The 19511-nt window shown below is 43.0% G+C and overlaps 1 protein-coding gene across 1 annotated transcript; it reads right to left on the bottom strand.

The window, feature by feature from the left end:
• Positions 1-1959: 1959 nt before the first annotated feature.
• aox6 (aldehyde oxidase 6) lies at positions 1960-18810 on the bottom strand. Its single transcript, XM_071387203.1, has 31 exons — positions 18517-18810; positions 18185-18242; positions 17476-17572; positions 16840-16948; positions 16572-16760; positions 16398-16478; positions 15440-15523; positions 14854-15091; positions 14611-14762; positions 14249-14342; positions 14033-14142; positions 13701-13885; positions 13331-13493; positions 13134-13223; positions 12171-12340; positions 8002-8128; positions 6412-6631; positions 6173-6297; positions 5910-6043; positions 5681-5768; positions 5487-5573; positions 5163-5354; positions 4599-4826; positions 4404-4499; positions 4120-4248; positions 3873-3947; positions 3700-3752; positions 3338-3452; positions 2930-3184; positions 2613-2780; positions 1960-2336 (listed from the first exon to the last, which is right to left on the bottom strand). Exons 1-31 carry the CDS (start codon positions 18568-18570, stop codon positions 2283-2285), a joined length of 4020 nt encoding a protein of 1339 aa, XP_071243304.1. The 5' UTR covers positions 18571-18810; the 3' UTR covers positions 1960-2282.
• Positions 18811-19511: the final 701 nt, after the last annotated feature.

Below are 19511 nucleotides of genomic sequence, written 5' to 3'. Positions count from 1 at the left end.
TCAATCTCCATAATGGTATAGCATACAATAACTTGGGTTGTTTCCCACAGATTGTCAAGGCTTATTGCCAGAAGGTCAGCTAATCTGCAACTGTCTTCTTCTTGTACGTACCCTGTCAATACAGTAGACCGTAGTGTGTAATGAAGCAATGCAACGTATCACTGACTGTTGTAAGGCCGTGATCACTGCAACGGCACGATTACGGCTCTCATATTAGGAAAGTCTCAGTGACAAGTAGGCTATCCTAATATGGACACCGTATGGGTTCCAGGGGACCTCACACGGGTGTTGACTGGGAGAACAGCGAGGGTCCAGCCTACTATTACTTCACCTTCGGGGCCTGCTGCTCAGAAGTGGAGATTGACTGTCTCACTGGAGAGCATGAAGTACAGTATTACCTTTTGTCTAAATCAGTGAAATGTTCATTAACATTACTTCATGCTGTACCTGCAGGCATGCCTTAGAACTTGCAACAAGCATGTATGAGCCTTTGATTTATGTTATGTCTCAAGGACATTATACAATTAACTGTGTGTTTGTTGCAGAATCTCAGAACAAATATTGTGATGGCTGTTGGAAGCCTCAACCCAGCTCTAGATATAGGACGGGTACAGCACTGTCTAGCACTCACAGGTCTAGTGGCTGTATATTTCTACAGTATTATGGATCAATATAGGACATCTTCAGTAGCATACATTCCAATATGACTTGAGACAAAGTTAACATGGTGCTATATATTCAGGATTGAGGGAGGCTTTGTCCAGGGCATAGGTCTGTACACCATAGAGGAGCTGCAGTTCTCTCCTGAGGGGGTTCTGATGACCAGGGGTCCGTTCCAGTGCAAGATTCCTGCCCTCTGATGTCCACCTGCTAGCCAACGCACAGAACCCACATGCCATCTACATGTCCAAGGCAAGACAAACGACATCACTTGACACATCCATAAAGGCATCAGTTAGGCCTAAATAAAGATCATTCTCTGGACTGAACGATTTGCACCATGCCACATTGTCAAGTTCAAGTTTGTAGTGTAAAACACAAAATGCTTTCACTCAAGGTTCCTGAGGATTCACTTCCTAAGTGGTAATTGATGGTCGACCAAGTTGTTATAGGGTATAGGAGAGCCGCCAGTGTTCTTGGCCAGCACCATCTTCTTGCCATAAAAGGAGGCAGTTGCTGCAGCCCGTAGAGAGGGGGTTAGGAGACAGCTTCCCTCTAAGCTCCCCCTGCTACTACTGAGAGGATACGCATGGCCTGTGAGGACCAGTTCACTAAGATGGTAACTTTTCTTCATTTCGGAGGACACAGATCAAGTCTAGCTCTAGACTAAAAAGCAGTTTGATGGAAATTCTCCATTGAAAGTGCTTTTTAGTTCAGGACTAGGCTTATTCTGAGTCCACTAACTGGCCCATGTCTACTGTTTTGGTCTCTCCGATACCCTTTCGCCAACAACATTCGTTTAACGGGCATTATCTTTTTTCCCTCAAGGCTCCATCTCCAAAGAAAGGAACATTCAAACCATGGAGTATCAGCATATGAGTCAACTGAAGATGACTCGGCAGCCTCGTCAGACCTGGGCTTGGCGCCAACTATTAATCATTCACCTCATCGTAACGTGTTGTTCGGTCTTGGTGGGTTGCTTGCAGATTGTGTGCTTTCTGGATGACTTGGAAATTTGTCCAGAATATGCGCTTGACGCTGTTGCTTGAAATTTCACTTTTGTCCTAGGAACCAAGGGTAAGATAAATACACCATCTGGTGTTGTTTGGTCGTGTATGTTTTGGGCTGTTTGTTCAAACTTTAACATCCTGCATCTGTGACCTACGGCCAAGAGCAGTCAACAAATAGAGGAACACAGATTCACCTAAAAATAGAAGTGAACTTTGAGCTTTGGTTTAATTCTGTGCTGTAAAGCATTCTGATGTCTGACTATTAAAGGATACATTTTTGAAGCATTAATTCAAGTTGAGAAACAAGCAATTTATTGAAAGTGAAAGGCATACATGGCATTGGATAGATTCACAATTGGACAACCCTACCTTTTACATCAAATTTAATTAGAGACAAACTTATTATATATATATATTTTAAGCAAAGTATAGGTTGGCAGCAAAAGCGTAGGCTTATTCTGTAATTTGATATTTAAAGTATTACAATCATACAGTGTTATTAATCCTTATTCAGCTAAATATAGAATTTCTGTGTTAGTAACATTCTATGATTAGGTAGTATTCCTTATGGCAGTGATCAATACCTCTGACAAATCAGAATGTTATTTTAATTCAGGGAATACTCAAAGCCCATGGTTGGAATGATCCTTGTTTGCTGGCTGGAATCTGGAAGAGAACAATGGCTGACATTACTCCTGAGCAGTAAGTTGGATTTCAAACAGTCATGGCTGCCATGTGATTAAGGTACTTGAACTGGCGACTTGCCGGTTCCATTTCACTCCCTACCCCTTCCTGTTCCTAACTCCTTTATGTTTGCAGATCTGTAAGATGTAAGCAATATGAAAACTCCATATTCAAATTGGCAAACATTGATGGGTTAGGGTCAAGCATTATGGGTTGGGGTAGGGAGTGAATTGAGACTGGCTGGTGGCGTCGCCTTACCTTCTGAGTAAAGGGGGTGTTACAGGCCAGACAGGTCCTCTCTGGGGTAGCAGGGCTGTTCAGGGTAAAGGGTCCCACCATACCAGCCTCTACCCGGGCTGCTGCCACCGCGTCTTTAATGGCGAAGAACACAGAGCTACCCAGGAACAGCACTGGCTCTCCGATGCCCTGTAGAGAAGAATATTTACTTTATCGTCAAATTAACTCGACAGAACATTCTTCACGGACTACTGTAGACCCCAAAGGTCTTGGTTAAAGGCTATAACTAGTGTAACGATAGTTTTTCCTGGTCACACACACACACACCCGTCGCTCACCTTAGATGAGTAGATGGCATGTGGGTTGTCAGAGTCTGAAAGCAGGTAGACGTTGAACTGCAGTGGTATGTCACAGAGAGCAGGGATCTTGTACTGGGACGGGCCACGTGTGTACAACACTCCCGAGGGAGAGAACTTCAGCTCCTCCATGGTGTACAGACCCAAACCCTGGATGAAGGCGCCCTCAATCTGGCCAATGTCTACAGAGGGGTTGATGCTCCTTCCAATATCCATAACAATGTCTGTCCTCACCGTCTAGACATGGGCAGAAAACAACGTCAAAATTGTGCATATTTCATAGTATGAAATAGTGAATGTCTTAATTTGACCAGCTGACTAGTACCTAAGATAAAGTGTGTAACAACAGTAAAAGCATGTAAGAGATACTGGTTGTGTAAGTGAGGTTACCCTGTAGTCTCCAGTGAGACAGTCGACCTCCACCTCACTGCAACAGGCACCGTAGGTGTAGTAGGCATACGGCTTGCCCTCCTGCTTCTCCCAGTCCATGTGGAGGTCATGACCCCTATACAAAACGGCGGCATTTTGTGTGTCACACATCATTTATACACACAATGCCATCTACTGTAAATCTATACATGTTTGTATCTTTCCACATTAGGTAAGAGTAGCAATATTTCACACATAGGCCCTACAGTCCTAAAAGTCAATGGTTTTGTATCTGCAATAGTGAAATAAAAGACGAGATGAAAGGCTTTCTGTACACTCCCATGCGTTAGGTCTGCATGGAAATCTATGTTGAATCTCATTACCTGTAGTATCCAGTAGCTGACAGACTGATCTTATGGATGAATGCGGAGCGCACCTATTTTCCAGAACACAAAACTGGTCATTTAGAACCATGTCACTATTCATGAACTGATTCATATCCCTCTGTTCTACTTAAATCATTTTGTCATGGGAAGTGGACATCAATATGAAATACCCAGGTCTGCCATGTGCCTTCTGGGTTCTGTTTCCTGACAGGTTCTAGTCTTTGGTACAGGGTCTCACAGGCATCCTAATGGACAAGACAACAAAAAAGAAAATGCACAACAGACCGGTTGAATATGATTGATCGATTGGTTGAATATCCATACTAACACGCCAACAGGAAAATATCCACATCAGGTGTTGGAGCACCAACTGATCTGGGATCGGGCTAGCTGGGGAGATCCCCTGCAATACTGTACCTTCACGGCCATGCCATTGGCATCCGTGCCAAAGGAGGCGGCGGAGGGGCAGGTGTTGGGCACAGCACTGGTGTTGGTCTCTGTGATGTGGATGAGAGAGGCGGGGATGTGCAGCTCTCTACTCGCCACCTGAAGATAGATTCATTGATTGAATGTAAAAAGTACATACAGCCAAGTAGAAGCAGTACACATTTATGGAATAGTTATAGTTAGTACAGAATGTGTACTACAATCATTATTTCACTCCAACTAAGTCAAGCTAAGTGATAAAATACTGTACCTACCTGTTGCATTTTAGTGTGTATTCCCTGGCCCATCTCGGTTCCACCATGACTGACTAGAACAGAACCATCCTTGTAGATGTGTACCAGAGATGCAGCCTGTCTCACAGACACACAGCGAAAATATCAAACCTCTATTTTATTGATTCATTATGTATAATTTGATTGACTCATTTGACAGTGCAAGGCAAAGCAAACCTGGTTAAGGAAGCCGTCTGAGAATGCGATGCCATACTTAATGGGTATCGTGGCCATGCCTCTCTTCTTCCAGCGGTTCTGCTGGTTAAACTGGGCGATGGATTTGCGTCTGCTGCCGTAGTCAGACTTCTCCTTGCATTCATCCCAGCAACGCAGGAGGTTCTTAGGATCAAACTCAAACTTGTAATGTGTCAGGGACACCTCCCTGTACATGTTTATCTCACGGATCTGCTCAAGAAAGAGAAAATATTAAGAGAACGACGTTATGAAGTGTACACAGTACTTTATGAAACCTATAAGGCATTTATAGCATATTGACTTTATAGCATATTCAGCTTAATAATCCGACCTCATCAGTTTTTGAACAGACTTAATTTATGCATGTCTGTCACGAGACTAACCGCTGAGAGATTTTTGTTTATATCAATTCGATTTTCCTCAATAGAAGGCTCTGGTACCACCCACTCTTTCATCATAGAAACGTAAATTAGCTAGATTCTATTTATATGGCTTTCCTCCCTGTCCCCATTTACCCTCCCGGACCCCTAACACTTGACCTCTGACCTCTTCAGCGTTGCAGCCCAACTTCATGGCCACGTCATTGATCATGTTCTCAGTGACCAACATGCTCTGGGGCACGCCGAAGCCTCGGAACGCCGTGTTGGAGGGCAGGTTGGTTTTACACGCCACCGAGCGACCGCGAAGGTTGGGCACGTTGTAGGCATTGTCCAGGTGAAGGAGAATCTTCTCTATTACCTGGAGAAAAGGAGGGAGCAAAGAGCTCAGACACTGCTTATGACAAGCATCGAGACGGAGTCTAGTGTTAACCCTAAGTCCTCCTTGAAAGCTAAGAATTGAATGGTGAAAGGCAGAGGAAGAGTGACTCACCAACAAAGACTCATCTGCAGTGTTTCCAGAGTTGGCGTAATAATGTAGATCTGCAGCCATTATCCTTCCATCGTTCATAAAGCCCACCTGGAGACATTATCATTATCAGTCAAATCTACAGTACCACTTAGAGAACCCTCAAATGCCTCCCTTTGTGAGTCAGTCATATCACAAAGCCTTAAGAGGGGGAGCACCTTGTGTTTGCCCAGGACAGGGTGGCGGGCCCCAGTGATCAGCATGTCCTCTCCTCTCTCCAGAACACAACGCACGGCCCGACCAGTCCTGGGTAGACAGATCAGAACAGGCCGGGATTCAAACAAACACATAAATTATGTTTTGGATTCATAGAGTACCATTGCATTTGGGTTAAATATGTAATGTATCATTGGATCAAGTCAGTTATTTTTGAAGTATTTTACTTACTTCCATGCAGCCACAGAAGTGATGCAGGCTATGATAGACGTTTTGGTCACTTTCCCTCCAAACGCTCCGCCAACTCTCTTCACATGACAGGACACTCTGTTGGAGGGAATCCCAAGAGTCTCCGCGATGGATTCCTACAGAAAAGACACAGACAAGAAACATTTCATTTGGCAATTAGGAGTAATGACTTACACTTCAACAGTGACTATTTGATATTTTCCTATCCTCAGGGATGGAGATTGAGGGAGTAGAGTTGACTGTACCTGGGCATAGGTTGGGTGTTGACAGGAGAGATAAACCTTGAGCTCCCTCTCTTCTCCAGAAGGCACAACAACCATGCTCTGTGTTTCCATGTAGAAATGCTCCTGACCACCAAGCCGGATCTCCCCTGAGATTAAAGAGCACAACGCGGCTCAGTACATCGACTTAACCGGTACAAACACTCAAGATAGGAACCAGGTTGACACACCTAGTACGCATACGAAACTAAGACATACTGTACCTTCATAAATGTGGTCAACCTTATCAAAAGCCTCATCCACGTTGCCTCGCTCGATCATCCTCTGGGGCAGAAAGAAGGACTGTTTCTCAATAGCCTCCTCAACAGTGAACACTGGGCCTGGCAGATCCTCATAGCCGATCTTCACTAGAGCCGCCCCTCTCTTAGCCTGCTTCCTGGTGTCAGCCACCACTGCACACACCATGTGACCCACGCATGACACCTGAGGAAGAGAGACGTACATAAACCTGGCAATAACATTTGTGGACATAGTTAATAGTTACAGTCATGCATCTGTGTGAGAATGGCCTTCATACATGACCAAACGTATGTTGACACCTGCTCGTCGAACATCTCATTCCAAAATCATGGACTTTAATATGGAGTTGGGGGACTTGCTTCTATTCAGCCAAAAGAGCATTAGTGAGGTCAGGCACTGATGTTGGGCGATTAGGCCTGGCTCGCAGTCGGCGTTCCAATTTATCCCAAAGGTTTTCGAAGAGGTCAGGGATCTGTGCAGGCCAGTCAAACCATTTCTCTGTAGACCTTGCTTTGTGCACAGAGGCATTGTCATGCTGAAACAGGAAAGGGCCTTCCCCAAAAGTTTGCCACAAAGTTGGAAGCACAGAATCATCTAGAATGTCATTGTATGCTGTAGCGTTAAGATTTCCCTTCACTGAAACTAAGAGGCCTAGCCCGAACCATGAAAAACATCCCAAGTCCATTATTCCTCCTCCACCAAACTTTACAGTTAGCACTATGCCTTCGGGCAGGTAGTGTTCTCCTGGCATCCACCATACCCAAATTTGTCCGTCGGACTGCCAGATTGTGAAGCGTGATTAATCACTCCAGAGAATGTGTTTCCACTGCTCCAGAGTCCAATGGCGGCGAGCTTTACACCACTCCAGCCGACGCTTGGCATTGCGCATGGTGATCTTAGGCTTGTGTGCGGCTACTCGGCCATGGAAACCCATTTCATGAAGCTCCCAGCGACGATGCTTCCAGAGGCAGTTGGAACTCGGAACTCGGTAATGAGTGTTGCAACCAAGGACAGATGATTTTTACACGATATGCGCTTTAGCACTCGTCGGTCCCGTTCTGTGAGCTTGCGTGGCCTAACACTTCGCGGCTGAGCCATTGTTGCTCCTAGACGTTCCACTTCACAATAACAGCACCTACAGTTGACCGGGGCAGGTCTTGCAGGGCAGAAATTTGAAGAACTGACTTGTCGGAAAGGTGGCATCCTATGACAGGGCCACTTTGAAAGTCACTGAGCTCTTCAGTAAGGCCATTCTACTGCCTAATGTTAATCTATGGAGATTACATGGCTGTGTGCTCAATTTTACACACCTGTCAGCAACAGGTGTGGCTGAAATAGCAGAATCCACTAATTTGAAGGGGTGTCCACATACTTTTGTATATACACAGTATAGTCTACATTGTGAGGTGAATAAACAGCATGGCTACTCAGTTCCGGTGTGACAACACACTGGACAAGCCTTTGATGACATCATACACTGTATGAAAACAACAACACATATGATATGAGAAGTGCGATTCTGGTTGTGTCTCTTCGATGAAGCACTACAATACCTCATTCTGAGCCAGAATGTCCTCGTCTATGCCTGTAAACGTCCTAAACTTCTTCCCTGGGATGTCTTTAGAAGTGATGACATCCACCACACCTGGAACCTGGAGAGCTTCACTGATATCTATGTCTCTGTTAGGAGGGGGGGGGAAATACAGTGAGTAGAGAGACAGTCATTCACATACTAACCAATACTACCTCTCATTTCATACAGGTTAGGATTATACATGGCGTTGTGTTCATATGGCCATTACTCATTTACAGTGAATGACATTCAGATAAGGATCTATGGTGGTGTATACCCATTTAACATTGAGAATAACTACCTATTGAGGCCCACATGACGCACCATGCTGGTTAACAATAGCCAGTCTCTCTACACTGGTGTGTCTATGAAGCCCACTTCCTGTCCAATGAATAGTGAATGTGTGAGTAAGGTCTATACTTTGTATTCTATACAACCTGGATAAAACCCATTATTACTGTTGGCTGTGGATAGAGGGTTCTATTGGATTTTTATAATTCAATATTTAGCACAGTGCAGCCAAATGAATATCTTAAGATTCCTCATTAAATGAGAGGCAGTATTGGTGATTATATGAATGATTGGGACTCTGCTCACTGTATGATCTACACCAGGGGTGTACAACAGGCGGCCCGTGGGCCAAAACCGGCCTGCAAGTGATTACTTTTGGCCCTCAAGTTTAGGAAAACAAACAATGATTTTAATTTAGAAAAATGATTTAGTAATCCCACAAATAAAAAGAGAGACGTGATCGTGTCTCAATGTAATCAAGGTATGAAGTTACGATGCTATTTTCCAATAAAATCGTTTATTGGGCTTACTTGTAGGCAATTTGCATAGTACAAATTATAATTACACCCCCCCCCCCCCCCCCCCCCCCGACCAACTTCCCAAAAATTGCCCAGCAGCTGAATCTAGTTGGTTACCCCTAGGCTACACAGTGGGCTCTATTTTCAGATAGCATTAAGCCAGCGCAATTGTCAAGCACATGGTCTTTGACAATTTCAACCTGTTAAAGGGGAAACCTAATCAGTTGGCCAACTGAATGCATTCAACTGAAATGTGTCTTCCGCATTTAACCCAACCCCTCTGAATCAAAGGTGCGGAGTTCTGACTTAAAATCGACATCCACATCTTTGGCACCCGGGTGACAGTGGGTTAACTGCCTTGCTCAGGGGCAGAACGACGACAGAATTTTACCTTGTCAGTTCGGGGATTCGATCCAGCAACCTTTCGGTTACTGGCCCAATGCTCCTACCCACCAGGCTACCTGCCGCCCCTACTAAAGCCGGTGCTCTTTTATTTTCAAACCCTGAGCTCGCTTGTGCTGAGATAGGAGGGGTGGCTATAGCTGAGCTGTGTCCTTAAAAAATTTGAAAAAGTTCAAAATTTCAGTATGTGCTGGTGGGGATATTTAAGACCAACCGAAAGCTGGTCTTAGCGGTAACGCGGTTGGTTATGGCATGTATTTTGACAACGGAGGTGCAGCCTATCCAGCCATGACACAGTGCCCATATGCACATGGAACACAAGGTGTTTTTTGTGCCCGTAAACCCCATATTAAAGAAACATTCCCCATTTTGTTTCATTAGATTAAAAACCAAGTTTAGCCTCTCAATGAAGGCAGTCTTTTTTGTCTGGCCCAATCCATTCACCAAGTAGACAAGATTATTAATAAAGGGTTTGGCTCCTAAGACCGCTTTAAAATAAATCTTAATTAAGTCTATTGACACACTTGTGGTATTTGTCAGACCATGAGACACCCCGATAATCGGTCTTCTCACAAAAATGACTTGTGTCCAAACGGTTTGGCCTACAATCTAAGCTGAAAGATGCTTCTCTCACGAACACATTGGTTTTGGAGGTAGTTTTGTCCCCCCCCCCAAAAAAGTGGTCAAAAATGTGTACAAAAAACAAAAATATTTCCTGAGCTTTCTTACTGTATATCTCCTAGATATAGGGCAAACACTTCAAAACATTTTACATTTTTGGACTGTCTGTTGCCATTTATGAATGTTTTACTCAATGCGTTTCTATGGGCTATAGTAGTAAAGGCCAAATGCAATATTTTATCAAATAACTTTTTGGGGGGATACCTACAGGGGTCCTAAAATTCTAAATCAAATAGCTAAATAATCCATGGTATGACAATCTTAAAACAATCAATATTATTTTAAGGCATAGACTTTTAGCTAATCACAAAGCTTTATTTAAAAGATCAAGTTCGGGAACAGCAAAACAGCAAAAAAAAGTGGAAATCCGTTTTATCTATACTGGACAAAAATATAAAATGCAACATGCAACAATTAAGCCGAGTAACAGTTCACATAAGGACACCCGTCAATTGAAATACATTCATTATTCATTAATCTATGGATTTCACATGACTGAGAATATAGATATGCATCGGTTGGTCACAGATACCTTAAACAAATGGTAGGGACATAGATCAGAAAACTAGTCAGTATCTGGTGTGACCATTTTCATGTCGACCCAGAGCACCCCAAACATGCTCAATGGGTGACATGTCTGGTGAGTATGCAGGCCAAGGAAGAACTTGAACATTTTCAGCTTCCAGGAATTGTGTACAGATCCTAGTGACATGGGGCAGTGCATTATAATGCTGAAACATGAGGTGATGGCGGCGGATGAATGGCAAAACAATGGGTCTCAGGATCTCGTCACTGTACCTCTCTGCATTCAAATTGCCATCGATAAAATGCAATTGAGTTCATTGTCCATAGATTATGTCTGCCCATACCATAACCCCACCGCTACCATGGGGCACTGTTGACATCAGTAAACCGCTCACCCACACGACACCATATACATGGTCTGCGGTTGTGAGGCCAGTTGGACATACTCAATTCTCTAAAATGACGTTGGAGGCGGCTTATGGTAGAGAAATTAACATTCAATTCTCTGGCAACAGCTCTGCTGGACATTCCTGCAGTCAGCATGCCAATTGCACACTCCCTCAAAACTTGAGACATCTGTGGCATTGTGTTGCGTGACAAAACTGCACATCTTAGAGTGGCCTTTTATTGTCCCCAGCACAAGGTGCACCTGTATAATGATCATGCTGTTTAATCAGCTTCTTGATATGCCACACCTGTCAGGTGGATGGATTATCTTGGCAAAGGAGAAATGTTCCCTAACAGGGATGTAAACACATTTCTGCAAAAAATGTAAGCGAAATAAGCTTTTCGTGCATATGGAAAAATTCTGAGATCTTTTATTTCAGCTCATGAAACCTGGGACCAACACTTTACATGTTGCGTTTATATTTTTGTTCAGTACACATTATTTTGGCCAGCTCCTTTTATTATTTTGTATGCGTGTTAATAAATACAAAAATATTTTTTTAAACTCCACGTAGGCCAGACACTGAAGATATTGCTGTTTTAAAGCAACTTTGCTGCAATTCTACGCATTTTTTCCATGGGGCTGAGAGAAAAATGTGCAGTTTTACAGCAAATTGTCTGAATTCTAGCACATTTTGCCATTGGTTGGAGGCAAACATTTGCAGGTTTTAATATAATAACGGATGATCAATGGACCCCACACAGGTCGGTAATTTGACCATGCTTACAAGTTTAGATAGCTGGCCGCTGGAAGAAAAAAAATGAGCTGACATGGACTAATTGTGTAACTGCTTACGCACAACCAAATTTCTTAATTGCACCTTGTGCATTCTATTGTTCTAACTCTGAACAATAAGTTAAGACCCCGAATAAGTTCCAAATGTTTTTATTTTTTAATAAAGGGGGACTAGGACGAGAATATTCCGTTCCCCCAGCCGAATTAGTGTTGATGATACCGCACAGACTGCCAATAACCAACAGAACATGACAAAAGCATGCATTATTAAGCCATGGAACGCCTTGATAGGCCAGTGAGTGGCCAAGCCCTCGTCACACCTACAACTTGTTTATTCATTGTGCCACCACTAGCTAATGCGCTCACAATTCCGGCTGTGAAAATAGCACAAATATTTCTGATCCCCCTGACCTATAGTGCTACCGCCAGTGCTTAGATTTACAATTGCTTTAGGTTTGTTAAAATAGAGCTCAGTATGTTATGAACTAAAAAAAGTGGTTTGTGAGGAAACTTATCCATGAATCCTTGGCAATGTTCTCCAGGACTTACAGGATCTTAGCATGTGGTCTGGTGCTGGTGACCAGGACTAGGTGGAGCTCTCCGTCCATCTTGGGGATGTCATCACAGTAAACAGCTTCTCCAGTAGCCTGGCTGATGGCTGAACGGTGCATGATAGGCCGACCTACTGGGTCGTCACCACTCTGGCCTTTCACCACAGCCTGCAAAAAAAACACATGTTTTTATGACAGCCTGAGATGTAACCGTGTTTGTTTCCAGACCAATCAATCCAACTTTGTACTCAGAGGAAATGTTGGTTTGTAGGCAGGGGTAATCTTTCGCGGACAGAATACGTGAACTGATCTAATGATGTGAGATTTTAGTCCTGGGTTAACAGATTAAGGAAGGGGTAACATGATCAAACCATGAATGTTAATAAGAATTTGTTCTTAAAAAATACGTTGTTTTTTTTACAAGCAAATTAACATTTTCGATGTAAATCGCATGTTATAGAAGGGTCCAGATACTTTTTTGTTACGATTTTCTGTATTTTTACAATTTACCCCAACCAGCACTTCACTTCCTCATCCTCGTTATGCAGTATGGAGGCTCTGAAAAAACATGAACAAATGCTAAAAAACAAAACAAAAAGTTCCTTTTAGAAATGTTCCAGTATAATGATGCAGGTTCTTTAGGTGCTGTAAACATGAAATGGTACGACTCGAGCCGTTTCCCCTATCCAGCTGTTCCATTCTCCGTATAGCCTGCCGCTAGAAAGGACGGCGAGGTATCGCTCGAGTCGCAACAAAACGGAATATAACGTTCAGAATGACAATGTCACGTGTACAACATGTAAAGACCTGCATCATGTTTCTAAAAGGACGATTTGGGTGTTTTTGGAGCATTTGTTGATGTCAGGTCACACGTACTGCACAATGAGGAATAGAGTCACTGGTTGGGGTAGGTGAAATCGCTAAATTCGTCTTCAACCGACTAAAATAAAATCAAACAGACCTGGAACTCTTGTAGGCTGGGCTGTAGCTGTTTAGGTAGTGGACGTATTCCACTGCTGATCTCTTCTGATAGGTCCTCCTGGATCACATTCTGTACAATGCCAAAAACATATCTATATTTAGAGAAACATTAGCAAATCCAAGTTCCAAATTTGCCAAGCCGGCTACCAATTGGGCGAAGAGTGACCCAGTCCATACCATCTCCCAGAGCTTGTGCAGCATCTCCAGATTGAACTTGAAGAGGAGGCTGAGAGTTAGGGACCTGCGGAACTCCACCTGCCCACCGGGGTGGGAGGGAGACAGGGATATCTCATCTAAGAGCTGGGTATAGGCTTCACTCAGCGTCTGCTCATCCCACTTCCTGGAGGGGTGTGTGTTTGGACGTGGGGGGGGGGGGGGTACAAAACAAGCAAGGATGTAAAACACAGATAATGTAACACAACAAGAACATTACTGAGGATGGTAACAAGGAAACATATGAATTACAAACAAGTTTAGCTAGCTCTCCTCAAAAGAAAATAGCCCATTAAGCAAATCCTGCTAACTGTGTTAAAAATTCCCTCTGTACCTTCCGATGACTGCAGCACATGTTTTGGTGGCGCTGACAGTGCATGGCCCTACACCGCCGTAGTAGATACTAAGCTCCTTGACCACGCTGGAACCCTCTGTGAACATGACCCTCATCCCAGTGGTCACCGTGGCCAGGGCGTTCTCCTTACGAGGGGCCTGGCGGAACGCTCGCATGAACTCTCCCTGCAAACACACATTAGATTGGAAAAACTTTGTTGTTCAGGCAGTCACAGGATTCAACTCACCTCAAGGCCAGGAGTTCTTCCTGGTGAGGTCAAATGCATGAGATTCTCAAGAGGTTCTCCATTCCCAAGTGGATTCTTACTGTACCTGTCTAGATACTGGTATGAACACAGACAGGACAATCTCATCCGGTTTTAGAGATGTTTTTCCAAACCCCACAAAGAAATCTTTATTAAGCAGGATTTCTTGTCTTCCCCCTGGAAGAGAACCAATTAACACAATGATTTGTAATAATTCAATACATGGTTAAATTAGACACGGAATAAATTAAATGAATGAAAATGGTCACTACTGACAACTCACTCTTTGACACCACATTAAGTGTGCAGTTCCCAGCAGCGAACACAGGGTTCAGGTCTGAATTGGGATATGCACTGACAATATTGCCTCCAATGGACTAACACACACAGAAACACACCATAAATATGTTAAACAGTCAAACAAATGCAAAAATACATGTTTACCAGTGATCCCCTGAGGGTAGTTAAGACGTAGAGATTTGGACAGTAATGTGCAACACAGCTGTTAGCCTGGTTCCAGACATGTTTGTGCTATATAGCCAACAATGACCAAAGGTGCTGGCAAGACCGGACAAACCAGGCTACAATCTGGGACCAGGCTACAAACCTGTTAGTGAATAACAGAAACAGATGATTCATACGCACGGCAACGTTACGTATCTGCTGTCCTCCCAGGTTCCCCAGCTGCTGTAGGAGGGATCTGTATATCTCCGTCTTCTCCTCAGGAATCTCCTGGACCAGCCCCTCCAACAGGGCCTTAACCACAGACAGACTGCAGCCAGCCCCGATACACACACCTACAGACACAACAGACACACATGAACAGTTCTGAGAGAGAGAGAGAGAGACCGAAACCGAGAGTGAGAGAAAAAAAACAAGAGAGCTAACCTTGCGGAGTCTTGGTAACCTCGAACAGCTCCTGGACTCTGGTGGGTGATATTATTATGGGATGCCAGGCACCTTTGAACTTGATGTCTGGGCCGATGTTGGTGTTGCCCATGACCAGCGGTGCCTGAGGGTGGCTGGTCTTCAGCTGGATCAGTTCCTCCAGGGACACAGGGGAGACCCACACCATCCTTTCCCCACGGAACAGCTGACTAACCTGGGGCTCCGTCTCTGCCATCAGCTGAGTGGAGAATAGCGGAGGGTTGTCAGGATATAAATATCGCTAGGTTATAGACTAACGAGGATATAGACTGTTTTAATGACATTACAGAGTATAAGACCTATGAGGCATTCTTATAGCAACTCATTCTTATAACTCTTACAGCAAAAGAACAGTATTTTGCCGATTTGGTGTCAATTAATAATTCTGTCTTGTGTAAAGGTTGTTAATTCAACCATTTTAGACTGAAGAATGGTACTTTTTGACTGTTACACAGTGACATACAGTATATGATGAGAGCATATCAAACTGTGTAATTCACTATTTGACCACTAGTACATTGAGTAGCCACTTGTCCCGCTGCCTTACTATGAGTTCTGGGGGGAAGATGAGATCTTGGGTGGGGTCCAGAGGGAGGAGGTCCTCCTGGTCAAACAGCTGTGGTGGAAGCTCCTGGAAGACACAGTCAAGGTCATGTATGCCAACAAACACGTCTCGCTTTTTATAAAACAAGTGTGTTAAATCGGATTAAATGAAGCAATGTCATGGCATTGTGAACTATAACTTTACAGTATCATCAACATTTGTTTAAATTGAACCTTTATTTAACTAGGCAAGTCAGTTAAGAACAAATTCTTATTTACAATGACGGCCTACCCCGGCCAAACCCTAACCATTGGCCAATTGTGCGCCTCCCAATCACGGCCGGTTGTGATACAGAGCATAGACAGAGCAATGGATGCAAGGCCTGACCATCCATCCAAATTATCATTTTTAACCATGTTGAGGGTATATAGAGTTTCTTTACATTACTTTGTTTACAAACATTGGAGTAAAACAAGCTTATATTTTGGGCTCTGATGTGGTACAACAGTTGAACTAAGCCCATGAATCATAAGTTATATTTTCAAGAATGAATGAGTACATATCATTCATTTACAAGTCCAAAAATGGATGTAGCAACTGCATATTACCCTTTAATGCATGCCCCTTTTCACACAAAAACATACAAAATAAATATATATATATATATTTTTAAAGTTGTACGATTTAGAGCAAAAATAAAATGTCCTCAAGCTTTCAGTAAAGAGATAAAAATACTTCCTATCGGGCTATGGCTGACCCATGCCTCTTTAAGCCTTCAAGTCAGGCAAGAATCTCTTGATTAGGTCACTAGGCGTTGAACTAAGGTTAATATAGTATTTTAACAAGAGGTTCTACATGATTTATTTATGTTTATTCGCTCACTTGCCTCACTTTTCAAAAAAGGAAAATCTGTTAAACATTTCATAAAATGTGTATGGCCTGAATAGAAAGATTCACTCACATTCTCTGATCTCTCCGGAGGCGAATCTCCATTCAAACAACATCCAGCACCATTACCATTGGCTTGACAACAGTTTGATTCCTAAAGATGGATAACAGGATGGATTATACATTCACTTTACAGACAGTAAATACAAATGCAATGCATGTGTCTTATGTGCAATATAATTTATACCGGACTAAAAGTCTTGCAGCCATCAACAATGGGACGATATCCTGTGCACCGGCACAAATTGCCTCCAAGTGCCACTGTGATGTCCTCCATGTTGGGCTGTGGTTTGTTCCTCAGTAAAGTGTACATGGACATCACCATGCCTGGAGTACAGAACCCACACTGAGACCCGTGGGCCTTAGCTATACGCTCCTGCAAGCACACACAAGCATATAATCCAGTCAGCCACACTGAATGAGAGCTTCACTCATCCATCCGTCGTAGGGCCTACCTGTACTGGGTGCACCCTGGTCTTGGTGTTGCCAATGCCCTCCACAGTGGTGACGGCTGCCCCCTGAAGCTGGCAGACTGGCAGCAGGCAGGCGTTGGCAGAGTAATGGCTAGTAGGTGAAGGTAAACTGGCCTGAGTGGCATTTACATTTTCAATATGAACATAATATATCATTCAAATATAAGAGGACATCATAAGTAGGGCTTTGAAAACATTGGAGGATAAATGTTGGATTTGTCCATTTATCAGTTTTCTTTCATGCAACTTATGTCCAAAGGGCACCTGCTGCTGCCATCTCATTTTTTATTCATTTTTATTTAACTAGACAAGTCAGTTAAGAACAAATTCTTATTGACAATGACAGCCTACCAGGGAACAGTGGGTTGGTTAACTGCCTTGTTCAGGGGCAGAACGACAGATTTGTACCTTGTCAGCTCGGGGATTCAATCCAGCAATCTTTCGGTTACTGGCCCAACGCTCTAACCACTGGGCTACCTGCCACCCCACAGGAAAGGCCTACTTAAAAGTTACTGTCTCAGTATGCCAATTATAGTATTAATCAACATTGTAAACTTCATAAAAATCAGTCAATCATATATCCAAATGATGGATGTTTGTTGAGGGATGAAAGGATACAGGATGGTCTTGGTGCCAGGCTGGTAGCGAGACACCATGACAGTACAGGCTCCACATCCTCCTCCTCCACATCCGTACTTGGTACCAGTCAACCTCACTGGAGTCAGGCACCGTCAAGGAATATAATAGTATATGCCACTCAGCAGACATTTTTACCCAAAGTGATTTACAGTACAGTGAGTGATCGATGGATACATTTTCAGTATGTGATCAATGCAGAAATTCAACACACAACGTTACCAACTGAGGAGACAATCTGCTTGGGCTAGACAATCTATCAGTATCCATATTTCCACATACCATAACATTAAATGATTCCAACGGATATATTATACAGCCAATCATAATCAAATGAAAGTGCACACTCACAGTGACACACCCCCATGGAACTATCTCTGATAGGCCTTATCATTATTGTCACACCTCAAACTCTGGACTGGCTTGTGTGGTAAACAAAACACACTTATAAAATCAGTGCACCACCCTAGGCTACCCATAAAGTATGGATTTTTATAAGCTACTGATTGTGCAATAAGTTGGCTATAGGTTACACAGCATCTGTCCGTTTTTCTTTAGGATAAATATTAATAAGAGTGTAATCACAATGACAACAACAAAAAGAGTGCACTATATTATTCATTTCAATGTAAACACTTAATTAAATGTTGGTGCGTCACTTCTCGATACATCTTCAGCAAGAAAAGGATACACCTCTCTCTGAGGTAAGACAGTAACATAGTCTCTGGGTCTGCATTGTTTTCGGTCACCTGTTTGAAAGTAGGAGAGAAGTCGTGTAAAGTACTTGGCATTAGTTTTTTCGGTCATTCTGAGAGAGTTGACCTGAGGCCTACATCCAGTATCTTCGGTACAAACACAGACGACGGGAAGTAATCATTGGTAAACAACATTAGCAGCCATGCAGACAATTTTGTAGAGGAACAGTAGGCTAAAGTTAGGCAATGTGCAAAATAATCGCGAAGTGCTACAACTTAAACCAACATACAGCTAATGCACAATAGAATAATACAGTAAATTATTTACCTTTTTACCGTTGACATAGAAACACAAGCAGTCGGTTTCTTTATTCTCACTCATTTTCCTCTCATCTGCGCATTAAAGTCCAGTGTTGACTGTTTTTGCGACTACTCAATAAATCCCACAGTGACCTCACACGCCTCCTTGACGAAAGCAAATTCAGCTGCTTTCCTGCCAGTTTTGTAGAACTTTTCACCTAGTGGTTGATATACAACAGTCCCCTAAACCAGTTGATAATTACTGGTTTTAAATCGATACGGTAGTCAGAGGAGAGAGTACATTTGGAGTGCCATAGTCTACTGTAAATTGACTCCACCTCCCAATGTCAATGTTATGTAACAACAAAGTTGAAACCTCTTAATTCAATCAACACTAACAAATAGTGTCCCGATACAGGATTAATACATTTCAATTAATGACATCTTGGTATCGTAACCTATCATCTTGGAAAAATAACCTATTAAATGTTGTTTTCTTCGCATAATTTTGACCAAAGAGAATGAAACGATGCACTTCTAGCCAGAGGGTGGCACTAGAACCTAACCTACCTAAATCCTCTCAACAAAATCATTGTTAATCACTTGTTAGGCTACCACATTGATTGATCGAGCTGACAAGGTAAAAATCTGTCGTTTTGGCCCTGAACAAGGCAGTTAACCCACTGTTCCTAGGCCGTCATTGCAAATAAGATTTTGTTCTTAACTGACTTGCCTAGTTAAATAAAGGTAAAATAAAAATAAATATAAAGCTGACATTTATAATATACAACAATTGCCCTTTGAGTCATTTTCTTTCTGAGACCGTGCCAAATCATAATGTGATGGGCAGTAAAATAAGTAGAATAAATCATTTTCAATATCATGATGTTGTTTGTGGAGTGTTGTTTTGATTTCATAGAGGCATGGTTAGGGTTAAATGTATTCTGCCCATGTGCATTAAATTCCACACTCTCAGAGGAAGACTGATAGATAGCCTTTTTGGGTGTTGGCAGGACACCTTGT

This window comes from Salvelinus alpinus, chromosome 38 (assembly GCF_045679555.1).
Source record: "Salvelinus alpinus chromosome 38, SLU_Salpinus.1, whole genome shotgun sequence".
Classification (NCBI taxonomy): domain Eukaryota; kingdom Metazoa; phylum Chordata; class Actinopteri; order Salmoniformes; family Salmonidae; genus Salvelinus; species Salvelinus alpinus.
The sequence above is the reverse complement of the archived record's forward strand: the minus strand, read 5'-3'. Positions and strand labels throughout refer to the sequence as shown.

Excerpts from the sequence above, each read along its gene's own strand:
- aox6 (XM_071387203.1), bottom strand. The coding sequence starts at position 18,570 with ATGAGTGAGAATAAAGAAACCGACTGCTTGTGTTTCTATGTCAACGGT. Across the intron at positions 14,343-14,610 it reads AGCAGATACGTAACGTTGCC|TCCATTGGAGGCAATATTGT; the intron begins GTGCGTATGAAT and ends TGTGTGTGTTAG. Across the intron at positions 6,632-8,001 it reads ACATTCTGGCTCAGAATGAG|GTGTCATGCGTGGGTCACAT; the intron begins GTATTGTAGTGC and ends TCTCTTCCTCAG.